A 21,927-nucleotide genomic window follows, 5' to 3' on the forward strand; every position below is an offset into this window, starting at 1 on the left:
ATGAAAACAGGATGCACCTAAGCTCAATTTTGAGTCTCATAGCAAAGGGTCTGAATACTTATGTAAATAAGGTATTTAAAATTGTAAAAAGCTATACATTTGCAAATAATTTGAAAACCTGTTTTCACTTTGTCATTATGGGGTATTGTGTGTAGATTGATGAGAAAAATGTTTTATTTAATCCATTTTAGAATAAGGCTGTAACGTAACAAAATGTGGAAAAAGTCAAGGGGTCTGAATACTTTCCGAATGCACTGTATATACACACACACACACACACACACACACACACACACACACACACACACACACACACACACACACACACACACACACACACACACACACACACACACACACAACAAATCTGAGGGGGCACATGCTCCGGTGCCCCCTATGGGCATGTGGCCTCTGTACGTGTGTGTGTGTGTATGTGCTTCCATATTGCCTGCTCTGTCTGCTATAGCATGTTACACCGTCAAGGTCATAGCGGAGAGGGAAGAGTAATGACCTATAATGAAACACTACCTCACATGTTAATAACAGCCAGCCAGCCAAACATGCAATAATACAGCTGAAGCACATGAAGCCTATCGTTTGACATCAGTTTTTTTTTGTACTTAATATGCCTATATGGGTCTGCTCACCAAATCTATCAACATCATTCAGAAACGAAATGACAATAAATCATACATTTTAACAATCATTGCTAAATCAAGATAGGTACCATAATGCCACTGTCAGAAAAACAGACACTCAAACTGCCAGGTCACGTCTTGTTTTCTACCCCACCCCTATCGCAGCTCACCTTCAAATGCCTCCTATAGGAAATACACACAGCAGCACCCTCGCATACAATCAGCCATTTGCAGCCCCCAGACACATAGTGCTCAAAATGGCCGCCTTCTGGCTAACAACGTTACTAGTTTCATTGGCACTCATGGAGCACTAGGATCATTATCCCGTCATTCAGTTCAGCCTTCATATCTGACATCTTAGGCCATTATTTAATTCTTGCCCTGAAAGAATAGGATCCATAATGAAATTCATGTAATCAACAAAGTAGGCCAACAGTAATGATCAAAAAGAAACTCCTGGCAGCACGAGGGCTATAGTGTTTTTTCTACCCTTGGAAACCTGGTTAGTGTTTTAATTGAGAAGGACCTAGGTGATTAAAGCATCTTCAATGCAACCCTTGCTACTGGCCCAGCCATTTGCTTGTCAAGAGCCTTCACACTCTCAAGATGGCTAACAGCTGACACGGACAGAGTCCGCCCTAAAGCCTTGACTCATATCTCACTGTATGAACGACATCCATACTTACGGTAGTAGTGACTGTTGTCCAAGCATACTGTTGTTTCTCTCACAGCAGGGTGTCACTCAATATAGGCTACTGTACATTGATGATGGGAGAGCTGTAGCAGTCACAATACAGTCTAACAACTGTGATGTTCATGTTAAATGAGTGTGTGCCCCTTTAAGAGCGCACAAGACTCATGGGCTAAGGGAGAGATAACTAGAGGGAGGAACAGAAAATACAATGTAAGAGTACAGGACAGAATGTAAATAAATGAGCCCAGGGTTCACATATTCCTCACACTGGATTCCCCTTTTATTACTATGAACAGCTACACCACAGCACCCAAAACAGCATACTCTCAAAGAATTAACCAAAAATAGCATCCGTGATTGTCATTCTGAAATGATGCACCATCTAGGTCTATATGCTGGAATAGTGAGTGGTTCACTGTAAATGTTACTCCTGGCTTTGTGCTTTTTCCAACTAGCTCTCACAGTCTTACATCAGAATTAGACGTTCATCCATGTTTCTCAAATTTCAAAGTTGTTCCAAACGTCAAATTTCAAGAGTGTTTAAGATTAAGTTTAGGCATTAACTCCAAATGATTAAGGTTAGGATTAAGTTTAGGCATTAACTCCCTAATATTAAGGTTAGGCATTAACTCCGAATGGTTAAGGTAAGGATTAAGGTTTGGGATCGGCTTAAAACAAAAATATATATTTTTTTATATTGCTGGATTTGAACTTGCAACCTTTGGAATCAGAGGCAAATGCTTACGCCCATCCACCATCCCCAACACCTTAGCAAATCTGAAACCTACTTGAAGGTAACAGCGCTCACTGCTGCCCCTAGTGGCCGATTTCCATGTAATCTCCCAATGTCCTCAGATATGGATGGGCGTCCAATACTGAATACTCACCTTCTCCTTGTATCAACCTGGTTCTCTTCCTTTATCCATCTCCCCTCTCTGTATTTTATCTGTTTCTCCCCTCTCTATCCATTCTCTTGCCAAGTATTTTCCTTCATGTTCCTCTGCCTCTTTTCACACTATACTTGCCCTTGCTATCATCGATTGATTCCTAACACAGACCAGTGAGCTCAGAGGGCATTTGAACTCAAAGACCAAAGATAAATTCTGGTCATTGTACAGCCAAAGGAACCAAACATCCATCAAGCCTATGGAGACCAGAGAACCAGTCTACACAGGCACTTTGTTTTGAACTACTGTAATGAAAATAAAATAAAAAGTTGAACCTATACCCTTCCTTAGTAAATGTAAATACTCAGTAACAGTCATGACTTTGTAGAAAGGATTCTGTACAGTCATTTCTCACATCTATTTCACTGTGTTTTTGCACTTCTTAAATACAACACCATCAAACAATAAGCGCTAACTGTTGACCAGAGGCTCTGTAGCATCTGTTGAAAGTGCTGGTATTGAATAATTCAGCATCAAACATGAATTAGCCTGAGTGCTTTGCTTTCTCTGTCTCTGTCTCTGGCAGATGCTGTTCCCACACAACTGATGAGGCTTGGATTGGGGCTCTGTCTGAATTTGTTCAGCCTCGCTGGTCATTGTACTGTGAGAATGTGTGTGTGCGCGTGTGCATAGTAAGGACTCAAACACTGCAGTGACCACAGGCTCATTTCACTGATATATGACATAAGGAAGAATACTTTATACACAACAATGGTAATACCATTCCCACCTTGAAGCCATAATCAACCTTTCCCTAACTGTAAATCCTTTTTTATTTTATTGAACTTTTATTGATACAGGGTGGGTCACCATTGAGACCAGGGTCTCATTTGCAAAGGAGCCCTGTGAACATGAGCATACAATAAATAATATCAATACAGAAAATATAACAAGATTCATCAAAACAAACAACTCTCACATATCACCTCCCTTGAACTCCACCTAAACTGTCTAATGGAGACCAGCGAGTCTGATTTCAAGGTGGCCTGAAGGCTATTCAATGAGCTGGGGGCATAAAAACTAAAAGCATTTTTCCCCCAGGTCAGTGGAGAAATGCGGGACCTCCAGAATGCAGCAAGTCCAGAGAGCGGGTCTGAAAATGTCTGGATCTCCAGTTAATACGTGAGCTGAGGTAGTGGGGGATTCTCTGAAGAACTGCATAATATACAAAAAGTAGATAAATGCTGGGCCCTTCTGGTAGTCAGAGACTTCTAGCCAACAGAACTATACAAAATGCAGTGATGTGTATGAAAATTGTCCCCAGTGATAAAAAACAGTGCTGAGTGAATGTAAAGGTTTTAAAGCAGAGGCTGTCGCATGCATGTAGATTATATCACCATAATCAAGTACTGAGAGAAGTGTTGCTTGAACCATCTTCCTTCTACTTTCCAAAGTGAGGCAGAATTTATTTATATAAAACAATCTTAATTCTCAACTTTTTTTTGGTCAGTTTTTCAATGTCTGTTTTAAAAGAGAGCTTATCCTCAATCCAAATATCCAAGTACTTATAACGTGGAACTTGCTCAATTTGGGATCCCTTCAATGTGCAAATACGCAGGTCCTCAGGGTTAATATTACAAGACCTAGAGAACAACAAAAACTTGGTTTCATTAGCATTTAGCACTAGTTTAAGATCAGTAAGCGAATTTTGAACTGAGTCAAAACCATGCTGAAGGTCATGAATGGGCTCTATACTGAGGAGGCACATGAGTAAATAACTATCATCCATGTAGAGATGAATGTTACAGCTTTGAACAGATATTATTTATATAAATAGTGAAGAGAACAAGGCTCAAAATCGACTCTTACGGCACACCTTTTGTAATATTGAGGAAACTAGATATACCATCAGTATCAGTAAGCACCCATTGTGCCCTGTCAGTTAGATAGCACTAGAACCAATTGCAAGATGCCTGATCTTGCCCTATTTCAGACAATCATGAACAAGTAAGAAGTGGTAAACCGTATCAAAAGCCTTCGACAGGTCAATAAATAAGGAAACACAATGATTTTTATGGTCTAAACAATACAGACAAGCGTAGCCGCTGGAAAAGTGCTAAAACCAGATTGGTGCTCATTAAAACAGAATGAGAAGTTTAAAAGTTCTAATCTGAGCATTGGCCAGGGACTCTACACTACAGCACAGAAGAGCACAGTGTAGTTCTGTGGTCAGTGTTATCTGCTGGTCGACAAAACCCACTGCTTTTCTCTTTCTCCACCTATCGCTGTACTCTCATGTGACACATATTCTAGAAATGTTACAATTTCCATGCTGGATCAAATTACTCCGCTACAAAGACTCTGTCCATTCCATGCTCAATTGTATCCAAGAGAAAACATGATTTATTCCCTGAGGGGTTGTCGTCCACAAAAGGCAGCTTTTGTCCATGCAGTGATAGAGAAGTTTGTGTCTGAGACAAACTCAAAACCAGGTAATGATATAGCCTAAAAATGTCCAATCAATTGAGTCAGTCTGGTGAAGAGCAGGGCATGATAGATGTAAAGCAGAATGGACCCAGCTCTCTATTCAACATGACTATCAAGGACCAGCGAATAAGGTGGTACAAATATTTACAAAAATAAACATCTATTAATAGGGATGGACTTTTAAAGCTGTCAAATACTAGGAAGAACTAGGATCACAGAATCAAATTGAAAAGCAATCTCTTCATATGTAAAATAGAAACAAAGACTAACCAAATAAATGCTGAAAAATTGGATGCCATTGTGTGAGACATCCTGAGTGTTGTGCAACACAAACACCTGGGAGTAATAGATAAGGAGGTAGCTGGAGAGACAGAATGCATTCTTCTCTAAGCATGAATGTCTCTGATCCCCCCCAGAGGGAGCTGACTGTGGAGGAGTGTCTGCTCTGTGATTATCATCGATCTGCCCTCAACACAGCCCATTTCCAGCCCCGGTCGGGACACAGGGCCAGGCTCCGACTGGCTGACTCTGCCCACAAAGAGAGGCCTATATCTGGGGACCAAGGATGCCACGAGTGGGTGGTAGAACCAGGGTTTTAAACGCACAAGGTGAAATGATCAAATATAGGCCTATAAGTCTGCCCTCAACACATCCCATTTCCAGTCTCAGTCAGGACACAGGGTCAGACTCCGACTGGCTGACTCTGCCCACAAATAGAGGCTTTTTCTGGGGACCAAGGACACCAAGAGTGGGTGGTAGAACCAGGGTTTTAGAAGCACATGTTCAAATGATCAAATATAGGTCTAGAGTCTAAATAATGTTCAAATGATACAAAAGTCATCATCTTGCATCGCTCTAACACAGACGGCTAGTCAAATATTATGGTGCGAGTGCAAATTCTTTTTATTTTCTCCCTCCGCCTTGTGGTACAACAGATCAATTGAGAAGCCAATAACACATGAAATATGTAAAGGAAAACCTACAAGACAAACAGTCTTGCTTTAGTAGTGCTACTGATGGGATAGTGGCGGGTGGTTAGCTACAAATGAAGCTGAGGTAGACAGAGGCCAGATGGGGGTAGGGTGTGTGGGGAGGGAGGGTAGGGTGTGTGTAGGGAGGGAGGGTAGGGTGTGTGTGGGGAGGGAAGGTAGAGTATGTGTGGGGAGGGAAGGTAGGGTATGTGTGGGGAGGGAGGGTAGGGTGTGTGTGGGGAGGGAGCGTGTGTGTGGGGAGGGAGGGAGGGTAGGGTGTGTGTGGGGAGAGAAGGTGTGTGTGGGGAGGGAGGGTGTGTGTTGGGAGGGTATGTGTGGGGAGGGAGGGTAGGGTGTGTGTGGGGAGGGAGGGAAGGTACTGTATGTGTGTGGAGGGAGGGTAGGTGTAGGGAGGGAGGGTACGGTGTGTGTGGGGAGGGAAGGTAGGGTGTGTGTGGGGAGGGAGGAAAGGTAGGGTATGTGTGGGGAGGGCGGATAGGGTATGTGTGGGGAGGGAGGGTGTGTGGGGAGGGGGTGGATAGAGTTGCCTCTACCAATGCAGGCACATAGAATGTGTCCCATGGGTCAGAATACTGGTGTGAGGGACAGTATAACTACAACAGGAGGGGTTATTAGAGAGGTGAGGGTATGGGACTATCATGTTCTGTACACACAAACACACACACACACACACACACACACTAGAGCGGAGGGGTTTGGCTGGAGAGTGAGGGGGATGGGGGAGCATGGTCGAGGGTGTTTGTGTGTTTGGGGCTGGGCCAGCATGTTTAGCAGCCTGATGGAGGAGGCCTTGATACACCGTGGGGGATTAATGCTTGTGATGATGGTGGGGCAGGGGGAAGAAAGGGAAGCTTACAACACAAGCATCGGTGCACATGCCCTGCTTCTATCGTTGGTGGGTGCTGATGAATGGCCCCAAGATCTGGGATTTTACTTTCTGTATGGGTGTGTGTGTGTGTGTGTGTGCGTGCGTGCGTATGAGCGAGTGCATATGGAGGACAGTCCTTGTAAGAGAGAAGAGGAGAGGGGGTTTCAGGGTGAGTGGAGAAGGGGGGGTTGGGGGACCCGTGCCGGGAAGCGCAGGCAGACAGGCTGTGGGGGAGGAGGTGGGTTTAGCTGGTAGATACTGTTGATGGGGGTTCATCACTGAATTAATGTGTGTGTGTGTGTGTGTGTGTGTGTGGGAGCTCATCTCTTCAAATGCAGAACATCCTTATGGTACTTCAGCAGCCCCCTCCTAATGCCTTCCTCCAGCTCTTTATTCCCCATTTCTAGTAATTTCCTCTACCCCATTTTCTACTCTCAGTTCACTACCGCACCCGTACTTCTCTTTGCTTCACCACTTCCTCCTTCCTCGTCTTTTCACCTTTCCATTCTTCTCCTGTCCTGCCTTCTCATCTCCTCAGCATCCCTCCTTTCTCCTCTCCTTTCTTGCCCCCATCATGTCCGACCCTGGGCACATCATTATAGGATTATGCCAAGACTTCATGTTTGTATTTTCACTCTTCAGAGAAAATGTCAGGAAGCTGTTGTCTTAATAAATGACAAGAAAAAAAGACAAGATGGAGAATCTTGCAGTTGAAGCTCTCATGTAGACAGAAATCTGCTACACCTCACGCCAAACTTACATCAGAGATCCAGAGTTTATGCGCACACAGCATCAGCATCTCCTGCTCAATACAGCCTCTACAAGACAGAGTGATGATAGCAGCAACAGAATAACAACGTACCACGGAGCAGAGAGAAGAGAGGAGAGAAAAGAAGAAAGAAGAGGACGCCAATCACCTTCAAATGACCTTAAGGCCTAGCAACATCGCGCTCTCCCTTACTGTCCATCTCCGAGGCAAGACCCAGAACATGGCGGATTTTGATAACAACATGAAAGCCACACAATAGACAATTGTTTACGGTAACATATTCTGTGTTCTATTCCACTACACCAGAACCAATTCTAGTCACTTCCAATCTCTAGTGTACCACAGAGAATACATGGGTTATGGCGTACCATCCCAGTAGGACAAACACACAAGTCTGGTGTAGATCCAGTTACATCTTTACTGGTAAATCCCCCCAGCACTCAGCTCGCCAGGACCCCTCAGACGACTGAGCCGCTCGATCGATAATTAAAATGATCCCTATTACAGCGTCTCACAGGCCGCTTGAAGACTGAATATATTGCAGTGAGATAGATAGCCATATACAGAATAGGGTGATGTATTGTAGATTGAAGGACTGAGGAACAGCATTTCAAGGACCATGGGTAACAGTCTACTGTTCGTTGTAAAGAAATGGCTAAAGGCCTTTGGAGGTGCCAGCATATTGAATGCAACTGAACAAAAGCAATCAATGATGAGATCAAATAAAGGGTTTCCTTCGTTTTAACCAGAATTGTTTAAGTACACTAGCACAGTAGGGTATTTCTGAAAAGCAGTGCTGGACAGAGGTTTGTGTGCCTGTGGGGCAGTTTCAGTTTAGCAGTTTAGCATTTAGTTTGATGAGTGTCCTGCCCATTTGACTGATGAGGGCTTTCTCTTGGTCACAATTGCCCCCCTGGGACTGGTCCTCGATCAGCCACAACACACACAGCAATTCTCCTTTAGCGGGTTAAGGATGGACCATTCTCTCTCTCTACACATATTATAGTATCTTGTGGGAGGGGGAGGGGGACAGAGAGGAACGAATGCTCGTTCTGCCTTTGTTTCGCTTGTCCCAAAACAGAGAGAAATGTGTGCGAGTAAAGGCATCAGCATGCTTCAGTTTGTACTGAATAGTACTTTGTCCATTTTGAGACGCCGTAGACAGAAAATAGTCAGAATTAATCTAAAATAACTCAAGAAATCTGTCATTCATTTTGATGTTTTGGCCGAAGAGATCTTAGTTGTGCAATTTTACATATATCTAAGATATTTGGTACAGTATATCTCAATTAAAAAATGTACATGAAAATGAGTCATCTCTCGTTGAATGACAACAAACACTTTATTGAAGAATCTCGACTTTTGACCAATCACTGACGAAGTCCAAAACGAACAAAAACGTCACAAAACGTCATCATAATATATGCAAAAACACTGTTTCGGCATGCGGACGACTTAAGAGAGTGTCACGTCCTGATCGGTTTCACCTGTCCTTGTGCTTGTCTCCACCCCCCTCCAGGTGTCACCCATCTTCCCAATTATCCCCTGTGTATTTTTACATGTGTTCTCTGTCTGTTTGTTGCCAGTTCGTCTTGTTCGTTCAAGCTTACCAGCAGTTTTCCTGTCAGCACCTATCGTTTCACAGCCTCTCTTTGCTAGTCCTCCCGGTTTTGACCTTTGCCTGTCCTGACCCTGTACCCGCCAGCCTGACCCTGAGCCTGCCTGCCGTCCTGTACCTTTGCTCCACCTCTGGATTACTGAACCCTGCCTGTCCCTGACCCTGCCGGATGTACTGTACCTTTGCCTTACCCTGGATTTCCGACCCCTGCCTGCCTTGACCAGTCTTTGCTTGCCCCGTTTGCTACAATATACAGTGTTACTTTGACAGTCTGCATCTGGGTCTTACCTTGATTCCTGATAGAGAGACAGAGAGGGGATTGGAGACTCGTGCTACACGCTACACGTGCTTAGTCTGGTAAGAGGAGGATGAGTGCCTCCAGTCGTCCCTCAAGACTGCTTCCTCCTCTCCTTCTCCTCTCTAACACCTACAGCAGTTTCTTCTTACTACTGTTGCTGTAGCCAAGCTCTTGGGGAATCCGCAAGCTTTTTGCTATGTCTCAGAGATAATAACAATTTAAGTAAAGGTGGTATGATAACCTGTATGATAAGGAAACAGTGACCCCTCTCCTACCTCCTTAGCTCCTAGTGCCAGCTCTGGGCTTGAATACCCTGACCTCTCCCCTGATCCCCCTCACTGTGTGTGTCAGTAGGTGTTCTTTCCACTGGCAGGCTACCAATACCTCCATGGACAGCAGCTCCTTCTGGGGTGAGGAAGGTTAGTGGTCCCCTCTGCCAAAAGCAATCCTCCAGACACCTCCACTCCATTAGGCCCGTGAAGGCTGATAAGAGAGGCAGGCGGGCTCCTCAGTCAGCAAATTTCCTTTATCTCGCCTCCTCTCTCACTACTTCTTTCTCTATCTCCTAATCTTTCTCTCGCTCCTTCTCTTTTTCTCTCTCCCCCACTCGTTCCTTCTCTTTCTCTCTCCCATCGGGTATTGTTGGAGGGCCACCAGACAGTAGTAAACGATGCAGGCCAAGCTCAGCCAAGCCCATCAGGTACTTAAGCAATAAGGAACAAGAGGGTGTGGTATAGCCAATATACCACGACTAAGGGCGGTTATTTTGCACGGCGCAACGCAGAGTGCCTGGATACAGCTATTAGCCATGGTATATTGGCCATATACCACAAACTCCCGAGGTGCCTTATTGCGATTATAAACTGGTAACCAACGTAATCAGAGCAGTAAAAACACATGTTTTGTCATACCCGTGGTATACTGTCTGATATACCATGGCTGTCAGCCAATCAGCATTCAGGGCTCGAACCAACCAGTTTATAATGTAGAATAGAACAGGATCTGAGATTGCGTTTCTACACAACAGTATTAGCCAGTCTAAGGTTTGAGGGTCCTGTGTATTTGTTATGAGGGTCCTCTGTGTCTCAGTTGGTAGAGCATGGAGCATACAACGCCAGGGTTGTGAGTTTGATTCTCACAGGGGACCAGTACAAAAAATGAAAAATGTATGCACTCACTACTGTATAAGAGTGTCTTGTAAATTACAAAAATGCAAATGTAAAATTAGATGTGCATTAAACACATTTCCATTTCTACCTATCAACAAAAGGAGCATGTGAGGTGTCTGTGCATTTCTTTGTGAGAGAGAGAGCGAGAGAAGCATGAGGACAGGAGGAAGGACACAGCTCAGAGGAGAAAGGGGAAACTGATTATCTGAATGGAGCGTGCTATACTTGCAGGCAATCAATAAATGGAGAAGAGCTCCCTCAGCCCAACATGAAATATGAGTCTCTATAATAATAATAATAATCCTAATAATATCTCTCATGGACATCAGGAACACACACACACACACACATGCACACAAAGATAATGTACACAATCAAGTAAATTAAAATCAGTCACCTTTAAGGTTTTTGTTCAACAATAATATTTTCATAGATGTAAAAAATACATTGTCAATGTTGTGGTCAAATAACAATCTATTGTTCATAAATAGAAGCGACTGCCCATTAACACAAAGACAATAAATGTCAGTCCTATTGAATAGATCTCCTGGGTGAAATAATTGCATCCAGTAAACATCAAGCAGTGGATGCTTTACTTCCAGCAAGACATTCTCTAGCTATTTATGACTTCAACTTATTTGTCCAGAAAAACCAGAACCATGTGCATATAGCAGATAAAAGAGCAAGCATTAACCCACGTGTATTCTCCTCCATCATATGGAAAGCTTTTCCATCAATAAATAACAGAAATATGCATTATATATGGACGCCTGTGTATCCAGCTGCACACAGATGCTCTCGACTGGACCACAACATAACCACATGCCCGGAACAGTACAGAACTCTTTGGATCACTAATGAACCAGGAGTAGTTTGGATCAGTACCATACCCCTGTCCATTTGATAAGCTGTAAGATCAAGGTTTTTGAATCCGCACACTGAGAGATGCTGATTTTGGAGTATAACAGTGGCGGTGATGCTGTAGTATTTAGGGGAGCCCCGTGTTTAGCTGTAGATTAGACAATAGTGTTAGACAGCATAAGGACCAGATGCCAAGTACGACCTTACCACTACGCACCACGAACAAGGCCCCAGGCTGATGCTTAACTAACAGGTGAAATTCAACAAGGTTACGTGCACGCGAGCGCACACACACACTACATTGAATGCATGGCAGCTTAGCGACATGAGAGAATTGTGTGTGTGTGTGCTGCCCATATGAACACAATGGGGATGTGGCTGAGCAGGGAGTCTCGCTCCAGTGAAAGTACCTTTCTCTTTTGTTCCCGGGACGCTAGTTTCTTAATTCTCCTTTTCTTTTCTTTCTCATCCTCGATAGCATTGACATCCACGTCCCGGTTCTTCTTCAATGCGGAGGCTGCGTGAGCCATGGCGGAATACAAAAAAACGGTAGAAATCCCAGGGAAGTGGAAGCCAACGATCTCAGAGAAAAAGATAAGGAAAGGGAAAAAGAGTTCCGTCCTGCTGACAAGGAGAGTGTCGGAGGATAAGGGTAGGCAGGAGAAAAGATGAGAAAACGTCTCCTCCTGTTTCTGTGTCAACCTCTGTCAGTGTAGAATCCAGGAGCAAGAGAGCCACGAGCATCACCAGGCACAGAGGTTGAGAGAAGAGAAACGGTTACTACGGTAACCACGCTCTGTTTCTAGCCGTCCTCTTCACGTTCCCCTCCTGGTCCATGGCGGTACCTGGGCCGGTGCTCCGCGTGGATCTGTGTGTGTGTGTGTGTGTGTGAGAGAGAAAGAGAGTGTGAGTGTCTGTGTGTATGAATGGAGTGTGAGGGAGCCAGCTGGGGTAGGCAGGGAGGGGGGGATAGAGGGAGTGTGAGGGATCGTACGGCTATGAGTCTGTGTGTGTGTGTGTGTGTGTGTGTGTGTACGTACTTCTCCCCCACCCACCAGCTGGAAGTGCCCAAGTGAGAGATGGGATGGGGGAGAAAGTGTAGAGGACGGACTGAAGGGGGAGGTTGGATGGTGCTGATGGTAATTTTCTGTATCTCTCTCTCTCACACACACTCACACACAGGTGGGAAGGGAAGAGGCAAAATACCTATCCATCCTTTTTTCCTATAAAATCTGTTATTGTACAACAGACGGCTGATCCTATAACTTTGGAATACTAATTGCTGACTGTGTCTATTAAAGAATGACAACTTCCATTGGGTCATACATTATGAAAAAAAGTAGAAAAGGTCCTGCTGAGTACTGACACAATAATGCTAATGCTGAGAGGATACTGACATACTAATGCTGAGAGGAAACTGACATACTAATGCTGAGAGGAAACGGACATACTAATGCTGAAAGGAAACGGACATAATAATGCTAATGCTGAGAGGAAACGGACATACTAATGCTAATGCTGAGAGGAAACTGACATAATAATGCTGAAAGGAAACTGACATACTAATGCTAATGCTGTGAGGAAACTGACATACTAATGCTAATGCTGTGAGGAAACTGACATACTAATGCTTATGCTGAAAGGAAACTGACATACTAATGCTGAGAGGAAACGGACATCCTAATAATGAGAGGAAATTGACATAATAATGCTAATACTGAGGGGAAACTGACACAATAATGCGAATGCTGAGAGGAAACTGACAAAATATGCTAATGCTGAGAGGATACTGACATAATAATGCTGAGAGGAAACTGACACACTAATGCTGCAAGGAAACTGACATAATAATGCTAATGCTGAGAGGAAACTGACAAAATATGCTAATGGTGTGAGGAAACTGACATACTAATGCTGAGAGGAACCGGACATACTAATGCGAATGCTGCAAGGAAACTGACATACTAATGCTAATGCTGAGAGGAAACGGACATAATAATGCTGAGAGGAAACAGACATAATAATGCTGAAAGGAAACTGACATACTAATGCTAATGCTGAGAGGAAACTGACGTACTAATGCTGGGAGGAAACTGACATACTAATGCAAATGCTGAGAGGAAACTGACATACTAATGCTGAAAGGAAACGGACGTACTAATGCTAATGCTGAGAGGAAACTGACATACTAATGCTAATGCTGAGAGGAAACTGACATACTAATGCTGAAAGGAAACTGACATACTAATGCTAATGCTGAAAGAAAATTGATCTACAAATGCTGAGAGGAAACTGACAGACTAATGCTAATGCTGAGAGGAAATTGACATAATAATGCTAATGCTGAGAGGAAACTGACATACTAATGCTGAGAGGAACCGGACATACTAATGCGAATGCTGCAAGGAAACTGACATACTAATGCTAATGCTGAGAGGAAACGGACATAATAATGCTGAGAGGAAACGGACATAATAATGCTGAAAGGAAACTGACATACTAATGCTAATGCTGAGAGGAAACTGACGTACTAATGCTGGGAGGAAACTGACATACTAATGCAAATGCTGAGAGGAAACTGACATACTAATGCTGAAAGGAAACGGACGTACTAATGCTAATGCTGAGAGGAAACTGACATACTAATGCTAATGCTGAGAGGAAACTGACATACTAATGCTGAAAGGAAACTGACATACTAATGCTAATGCTGAAAGAAAATTGATATACAAATGCTGAGAGGAAACTGACAGACTAATGCTAATGCTGAGAGGAAATTGACATAATAATGCTAATGCTGAGAGGAAACGGACATACTAATGCTAAGAGGAAACTGACTTACTAATGCTACTGTTGAGAGGAAACTGACATACTAATGCTGAGAGGAAACTGACATACTAATGCTAATGCTGAGAGGAAACTGACATACTAATGCTGAGAGGAAACTGACATACTAATGCTAATGCTGAGAGGAAACTGACATACTAATGCTAATGCTGAGAGGAAACTGACATACTAATGCTAATGCTGAGAGGAAACTGACATACTAATGTTAAGAGAAAACTGACATACTAATGCTAATGCTGAGAGGAAACAAATGAATGAAATCAGTTAACTACATCAGTTAATCAAATGTGCTTATAAAATAGCTGAGATTCTCTGTCCCTATACTGTGGTCATTGTTTCATCTGAGACCAGTGACATTTTGCTGGAGGGGTCAAATGGTATCAGGGGGCCATTTGTTTCACCAAATCGAATGGCTCTTTGTTTAAAAAGACCGAGAAGAAGAGGGAGGGAGAGAAAAGGAATAAAAGAAGAGGATATCCAGAGTAGTGTAAGAAACAACAATAGACTGGGTTAGATTTTTCAGGGATCAAAAAGAGTGAGTGAGTGAGTGAGTGAGAGAGTGAGTACAGTCACATCTTATTTACAATGTTATTCACGTCCGTTGCTCACGTCAAACATGGCAACGTGGAAAAGGAACGGCCATCTTTTTTTTCTGTCTGTGCTTCAGCACCTGAGTAGCTGCATGGGTCTTGCGCCGCAGGCGCATGCCTGGCTGTTTCTGCCTCTGCTTTGTGTGTGTGACCGTATGTGTATTCGAGAGGACGAGTAGAAGAGAGAGAAAAGGATCACCCCTCTTTCTTGTCAAGGAAAAAGCTGCCACACACAAGGGACACAGAACAGGTTTATTCTCCAGACACCAGCCATGTAACGATATGAGCGTGAAATCTATTTTTCTTTCATCCCTTTTAAATGTTTTTATTTTTAAACAGCAACGCAGACACCAGTTTCGGGGCGGGGCCCTCACTCCCCATCATGCATCAGGGGGTGTCAAATGATCATGTTGTTGCTAGGTGAGGACCAATGGTGTTGCTCGGGGAGGCTGGTGGTTGAGGAGCACAGAAAGGTAACAACACTAGTTGGGGATTGCATTTAGGAAAGGACAAGACAACCAACCGCCATTCCTAAAAATCATGTCTCAAAATAAAATGTTTCTCAATGGAGAAGAAAAGATAATCCATACAATGAAAACCTTGCGCTGGAATGATATATGAAACATAAATAACATTTGTACGGATATTTTGTAATATAGCCTTTCAGTAATACAGCGTAAAGAGGAATATTGCTAAATGCTTGCTAAATGCAATGCTTGCTAAATGCTTGCTAAAAGTCAATAACTGAACTTAATGTTGTATTAGCCTACATTTCACAACCATCGACAATGACAGCATCCATAACCATTACACAGACCCGTATTCAGTGGTCAAAGTCACACATAAGGGCTCCAATAATCCCAATTAGTTTATAGTTGGCATCAGACTAAATGTGTCCAGACTAAAACAACCTTGGACAGAGCTGGGTTGATTCCAGGAATGGACTTTTAAAAGGCCCATTTCACCTTCGTTCCAGGCAGCAAGCCATATCAATACAGCTACTGAACTGAAGAGTTTTAATAGGACAGTAAACGACTAAACAAAAATACAGGAAATACTTGTTGCTTTGTGGATAATCAATGATGCCATGTTTTGCCAGGTTAACTAGAAGTTATAAACAGCTAAATATCTCTATGACAGAAAACATAAATTTGATGTACAGAAAACCTTTAAAGAATAATTTGAAGAAAATCTCTTGATTTGAACATAAGGAAAGCCACTGCTATAAATGAGTCTGCATATTTTTTTACAGCCCTCCTTGGCAACATTAGTATGGATCTCAAATGAAAGTGTCCAGCTGAAGTACTAGTTGCACCCCCATTGATGAGCTAGACACAATTTGTGCCAGCCTGTCATTTAGTATGGGTTAAGCCAATATGTTAGACCATCTAGGCTTACCGGAACATGCACCTCAGTGAGTGACAGCAGTGTTTAGGCCGTAGCTTGCTTTCCCCCTTTTTTCGATTAATAATGAATGCGTGCGATTACTCCCCTGGGTGTAACAGAAGCCTTCCCTGTTCCCTGTTTTCAGTCGCATTGACCTTTTGACCTCCACAACCACAACATTTTGTCCTGGTTGACACCAAGCCCACAGGCTAAGATAAAGCCAACAACACTGTGCATCTGTTAGAGACTGAAGTAGGTCGAACTGAGGTTAAGAGACATTCTCTAAATAGAAAGTGGTGCTGACACTGTTCAAAGGCAGAAAGTTTGTTTCTGACACTGAATACGTTCACAAGGTCTAATTGAAGGAAGAAAGGGTCATTGTTCTCTGGTCTAATGCCAGAACTCTTAAAGCACAGACCTACAGGTTGATAACTGGCACATTTACACATGTTCCATTAGTCCTTTACTATGACAGGTTTCCTTTGTCTCCAGAGGGAAATTATCTATCAGGATTGTGATAACTCTATTGCACAACCTGTGCAGAGCCGACAGAAAAAGCAGCACTTTCAAAGCAGCAGCAACAAACTTGTATACCAGACATATTCAATAGTTCACATCATAGAAAAACTGAGAAAAATGGAAAAGAAAGCAGACGTTTCTTATTGGACAAGTTGACATTGTACCCTCCCCAATTTCAGCCCTTTTGCCTCTGTTTTGTCTAGTGAATAGAACCCTGGCTGCAGTCCAAACACTTAAAAGACACACCCTATCACCTCAGCCCTCAAAATAAGTGGACACTTCTGATGACGTATCATGACGCCTGACGAGTATACACTTGCAGGGTAAGGAGCGAGGGAGGAAGGAATGATTTTAAATGGACCGCCCTTGCCCAGAAATTCGTCACTTGTTCATTGTGTTTTCAGCCACCGGTAGCTTGTGGGTGCTTTATATGCGCTACAGTCAATTATGATTGCATGTCTACTTACATTAAATATATAATTATTAATATACGCATACTGTATGATAGCTAGCAAATGAATTAGCTAAATAACGTTAGCCTGCCTAGCTGGAACTTCTGATAAAGGAACAATTTTTATTTCTACAATTTCCAAAAGCTAACCAAACAAAAACATAATTACTTTTACGAGACATGTTTATGCTACTAAATGCACATGACGGCACAATTTCAAACTTATTTACATTCGTCTTTAATTACACTTGTATGTTGACTCCATATATTGACGTTGAGGTTTACATTTTTGGCGGCTTTTCTTAGCGGATGTACAATCGGCACGAATTCAATCACGGGAGTTTCAGGCCCCGAAATTAACATAATTGTACACTCGCAAACTTGACTAAAAACGAGGGCTGAGGAGCTTACGTTGCAAACTTCCCTTGCTTGGCTAATCACTTGGACCGCCCTCCAAGATGGTGACGGTGATTCCCCCAAGGGCATAAGGCGAGGGTAAGTGGACGAGGGGTTTGAACCACAGCCCCTGTCCCTAGGATTTCACATGGTAGCCCCCAGGCTCGCTGTGGATTCACTTGTCGGTCACAGTGGTCTCCTAGCTACAACATAGAGCCTCATCAACCACGCCTCTCAACAACTAAGTTTGGTTGCACCAGCATGTTGTTTGACTGAACTCCACTTGGTTTCTTTCTTCGCTCACACTCCTCTCCTGCCTACCTGGTTGCCTGCCTCATGACAAAGCAAACACACATTTTCATGGACAACAAGGTATGGGTTAATAAAAGCAGTTAATCAATAAAAGCAGTTTAGTACTCTAAAATTAGCTAGAATGATCCAATCTAAAGCTAGCTAACAAAACTACCAACGTTAGGTTTAGTAGCCTAGCTAGATAGCTAGCTAGTTAACATTGGCTAGTTAGGTTGATGCAATCAAACAGCTAACGTTAATGATTTAGACTCACTAACCAGGTTTCCATCCAACCTTTTTATGCGAGTAAAGTACATGTCAGATAAAAAAATCTCATGACTTGCCTGATGGAAATAGAACATTTATTGGTAAACTTTCCAAATGTCTACAAAACAAAATACACAAGACAAGGTGGGATATTTTTGTGTTGGTAAAATGAATTATGCGAGAAATGTCGGTAGAAATGCTTTTATGCACAAATATTGATATAATAACCATTATATCAAAGCAAGCTTGGAGTCACGCGAAGACATGTTGTGTGTAGTCCCACTACGACTGGTCAGGAAAGCATGAGGTTTATTAGGCTACAGATGAAATAAATTAGGATTAACTTCAAGGTGATGAGCTAGATGCTCCTTTCCAATAAATATTGAGGGTCTTATTCTAGTGACATGATCATCAATGCTTGGCTACCGTTTGACAAATACAAATGATATTGTTCTTTTGTCCATAATAATCTCCTTGTGTAGGCCAGTGGTTCCCAATCAGGGGTACTAGGACCCCTGGGGGTACTTGGCCTATCCACAAGGGGTACTTGACGAAGACTCATGAGACCATAGACCTACTGGTAAAATTCACATGAGGTGGTACTCTGTGTAGAGCAAAATTCAGTTGGTGGTACAGTAACCAATAAAGGTTGGAAACCACTAATGTAGGTGTATTGTGAGCTGTTGGCTAAAGCACACGTGCCAATAGCAGAGTGGGCACACTCGCTATATAACCATCAGTAGAGTTGAAAATGCGATGGAAACCCATTTCACTTGTATTTTTTATTCGGTACATGGAAATTTAACCGCAAAATGTATTTTCATGTGCACTACGTCATCACGCACAGCCTTTTATCAGTAAGTACATTTTATGAAAACATCTCTGTTGGAAAAATGCGCATATTGTTTTTATGCAGATTTTAGAATATTCGCATGAACATCGGTTGCCAATTGGATGGAAACCTAGCTACTGAATAAATGTGTTTGGCACAAGATAAAGAAGATGAAACAATCTACTGCTGCAACCCAAGGCCAACGGATACTGAAGTTCCTGAAAAGGTTAGTCAGTCAGTTTGTTAGTCCAGTAATGTGGAATATTATATATATAATGGAATATTATTTTATTTCCACTGCTGGTGATTATTCACAAATGTCTGTGGTGCAAATTTCACTGTCTTAAAAGTTTTACAAACGACAAATTCCACCACAAAGCAGTCTACACAGACAATATGAACACACTTGTTCAACCATAACAGATGGATGGCTAATGCAGACAGAGAGAATTGATGGATTCTAGAACCACCATAACTGTCATAATTACAGAGACAGACAGCCATCATGGCATCAGTCTTTTTTGACTACCTAGTGCATAGTGACACCTACCGATAAGAGCTGGTAATGCAGGTTTGTTAGAATAGCACACAATAGAATGAGTGACATTCAATAAAATATACTTCATGAAAAGGGGGACATTATTCTCAATAAAAATGTTGAAAGTAGTTCCTTTAATGATTAAATATATGGATTTTACAGGCAATCAGTTCCTACAGTGAGCGCCTGGGAACCAGCCTCTGATATGTCAGATGGAGACCAGGACAACACAAAGTTAAATTTACACATAAAAACTTTTTTACAAAGTTTACTGGGTATAGTGTTAAATGTAACCTTGCCTTGTTACAAAGTCTACAGTGTATAGTGTTACATGTAACCTTGCCTTGTTACAAAGTTTACTGGGTATAGTGTTAAATGTAACCTTGCCTTGTTACAAAGTCTACAGTGTATAGTGTTACATGTAACCTTGCCTTGTTACAAAGTCTACTTTGTATAGTGTTACATGTATCCTTGCCTTGTTCCAAAGTCTACTTTGTACAGTGTTAAATGTAACCCTGCCTTGTTACAAAGTCTACTTTGTATAGTGTTACATGTAACCCTGCATTGTTCCAAAGTCTACTTTGTACAGTGTTAAATGTAACCCTGCCTTGTTACAAAGTCTACTGTGTATAGTGTTAAATGTAACCCTGCCTTACATAAAGCTTACAGAATTAATAATTGCAGAAGAGCACTGTGATGTGAGGAACAAATAATAGGTTTTATGAAAAAACAAAAATACTTTTCAACATTGAAACCTGTCTTGAAACCTGTCTGTCTGTCTTGTTTATCAAGTCAACTGCTTAACATTGTGTGTATAGAGTGAAATTAATATTTAAAGACATTGTAACCATTCTTTGGCATAATGCTCAGCCCTGCTATAGTAGTTCACTAAACTACAGAGTATGTTGTCCATTGAAGTTGTCTGTAGCTCTTTTGATATCAGATTCAGAAGGAATAATAACAAGGTTTGTGATGGTTTGATCCACCTTAGGCCAGGAGTGTTTCCAATTCACATGACCTGATGAAAAGGGAAGCTATCGAAAATAATAATATTTTGTCATAGCCTACGAATAGGACGCAAAGTTTTACCTGACCAGGTCATGAGGAAAAACTCCAGGCCCCTACCAGCTTTCTTAAAATCAAATTAAGTGCACTTGAATATTGCCATACATTTCAAAATTAATTGAAAATTAAACACACTAAATGTGTGATTAATTTAAATAATTCCATTCAATTAAAATATGTTTGGCACAATGGCTATGGCTATTAATGGCTATTTTTATGCCTCACCATATTTTGTGGTCATTGACTTTTATTATGTCAACTACATAATGAGAGTAATAGCAAATACTACATTTTGCTCTCTGTGTTCTTTCTCTGTTCTCTGAGTCCCTCTAGTGGTCAAAGGTCAAAAAGGCTGGCAAATAGTAAACATCCTCAGCATGTAGGCAGGCTTCTGTCTGCTGCCAGATAGTTTTTTTGTCTTTGATATCCAGGAAAGCACTGAAGTTCTACACACTTGGTAATTTGGACAATTTCATTTATATAATACGTTTTGGACTGGGCTTTTCAACAGAACTCTTCTTAATTAATTAGTTTGGCTAAGACTCAACAACCGATTCAGCTGTTGGCTTGAAGCAACCACTACTCAGGTATGCTGTAATTATACCACCACCACAGAGCAAGAGGTTATAGGGACACTCCTGACCTGTAAAACCAAAATCTAAAACGGACCCTTAACCTTATCCTAACATTAACTTAATTTTAATAAATTCTGAAATTATATCTAGTTTTGCAGGACAGGAATGTACATATAGCCTTTTCCCAGAGCAAAGCTGCAGTCAGGAGGAAGAGTTAGCTTTGACAGGATATAAACTCAGCAAAAAAGAAACGTCCCTTTTTCAGGACCCTGTCTTTCAAAGATAATTCGTAAAAATCCAAATAACTTCACAGATCTACATTGTAAAAGGTTTAAACCCTATTTCCCATGCTTGTTCAATGAACCATAAACAATTTATGCACATGCACCTGTGGAACGGTCGTTAAGACACTAACAGCTTACAGACGGTAGGCAATTAAGGTCACAGTTATGAAAATTTAGGACACCAAAGAGGCCTTTCTACAGACTCTGAAAAACACCAAAAGAAAAATGCCCAGGGTCCCTGCTCATCTGCGTGAACGTGCCTTAGGCATGCTGCAAGGAGGCATGACGACTGCAGATGTGACCAGGGCAATAAATTGCAATGTCCGTACTGTGAGACGCCTAAGACAGAGCTACAGGGAGTCAGGACGGACAGCTGATCACCCTCGCAGTGGCAGACCACGTGTAACAACACCTGCGCAGGATCGTTACATTTGAACATCACACCTGCGGGACAGGAATAGGATGGCAACAACAACTGCCTGAGTTACTCCAGGAACGTACAATCCCTCCAACAGTGCTCAGACTGTCCCACCGTCGCTGGACCAGACAGGACTGGCAAAAAGTGCTCTTCACTGATGAGTCGCGGTTTTGTCTAACCAGGGGTG

The 21,927-nt window shown here is 42.3% G+C and overlaps 1 protein-coding gene and 1 long non-coding RNA gene across 2 annotated transcripts in view; one reads left to right on the forward strand and one right to left on the reverse strand.

Annotated features, from left to right (window-relative positions):
* ank3a (ankyrin 3a) overlaps nt 1-11,811 on the reverse strand; it is a 145,236-nt gene extending 133,425 nt beyond the window's left edge. Inside the window, exon 1 of the mRNA XM_038960615.1 lies at nt 11,692-11,811. Within this exon, the coding sequence (XP_038816543.1) occupies nt 11,692-11,811 (120 nt within the window). The remainder of the gene's footprint in view (nt 1-11,691) is intronic.
* A 5,954-nt stretch (nt 11,812-17,765) lies between these two features.
* LOC120066948 lies at nt 17,766-20,541 on the forward strand. Its single transcript, XR_005478891.1, has 3 exons — nt 17,766-17,842; nt 18,945-19,086; nt 19,561-20,541. It is a non-coding gene; the product is annotated as an uncharacterized LOC120066948 (long non-coding RNA).
* The last annotated feature ends 1,386 nt before the right edge of the window (nt 20,542-21,927 follow it).

This window comes from Salvelinus namaycush, chromosome 22 (genome assembly GCF_016432855.1).
Source record: "Salvelinus namaycush isolate Seneca chromosome 22, SaNama_1.0, whole genome shotgun sequence".
Classification (NCBI taxonomy): Eukaryota; Metazoa; Chordata; class Actinopteri; order Salmoniformes; family Salmonidae; genus Salvelinus; species Salvelinus namaycush.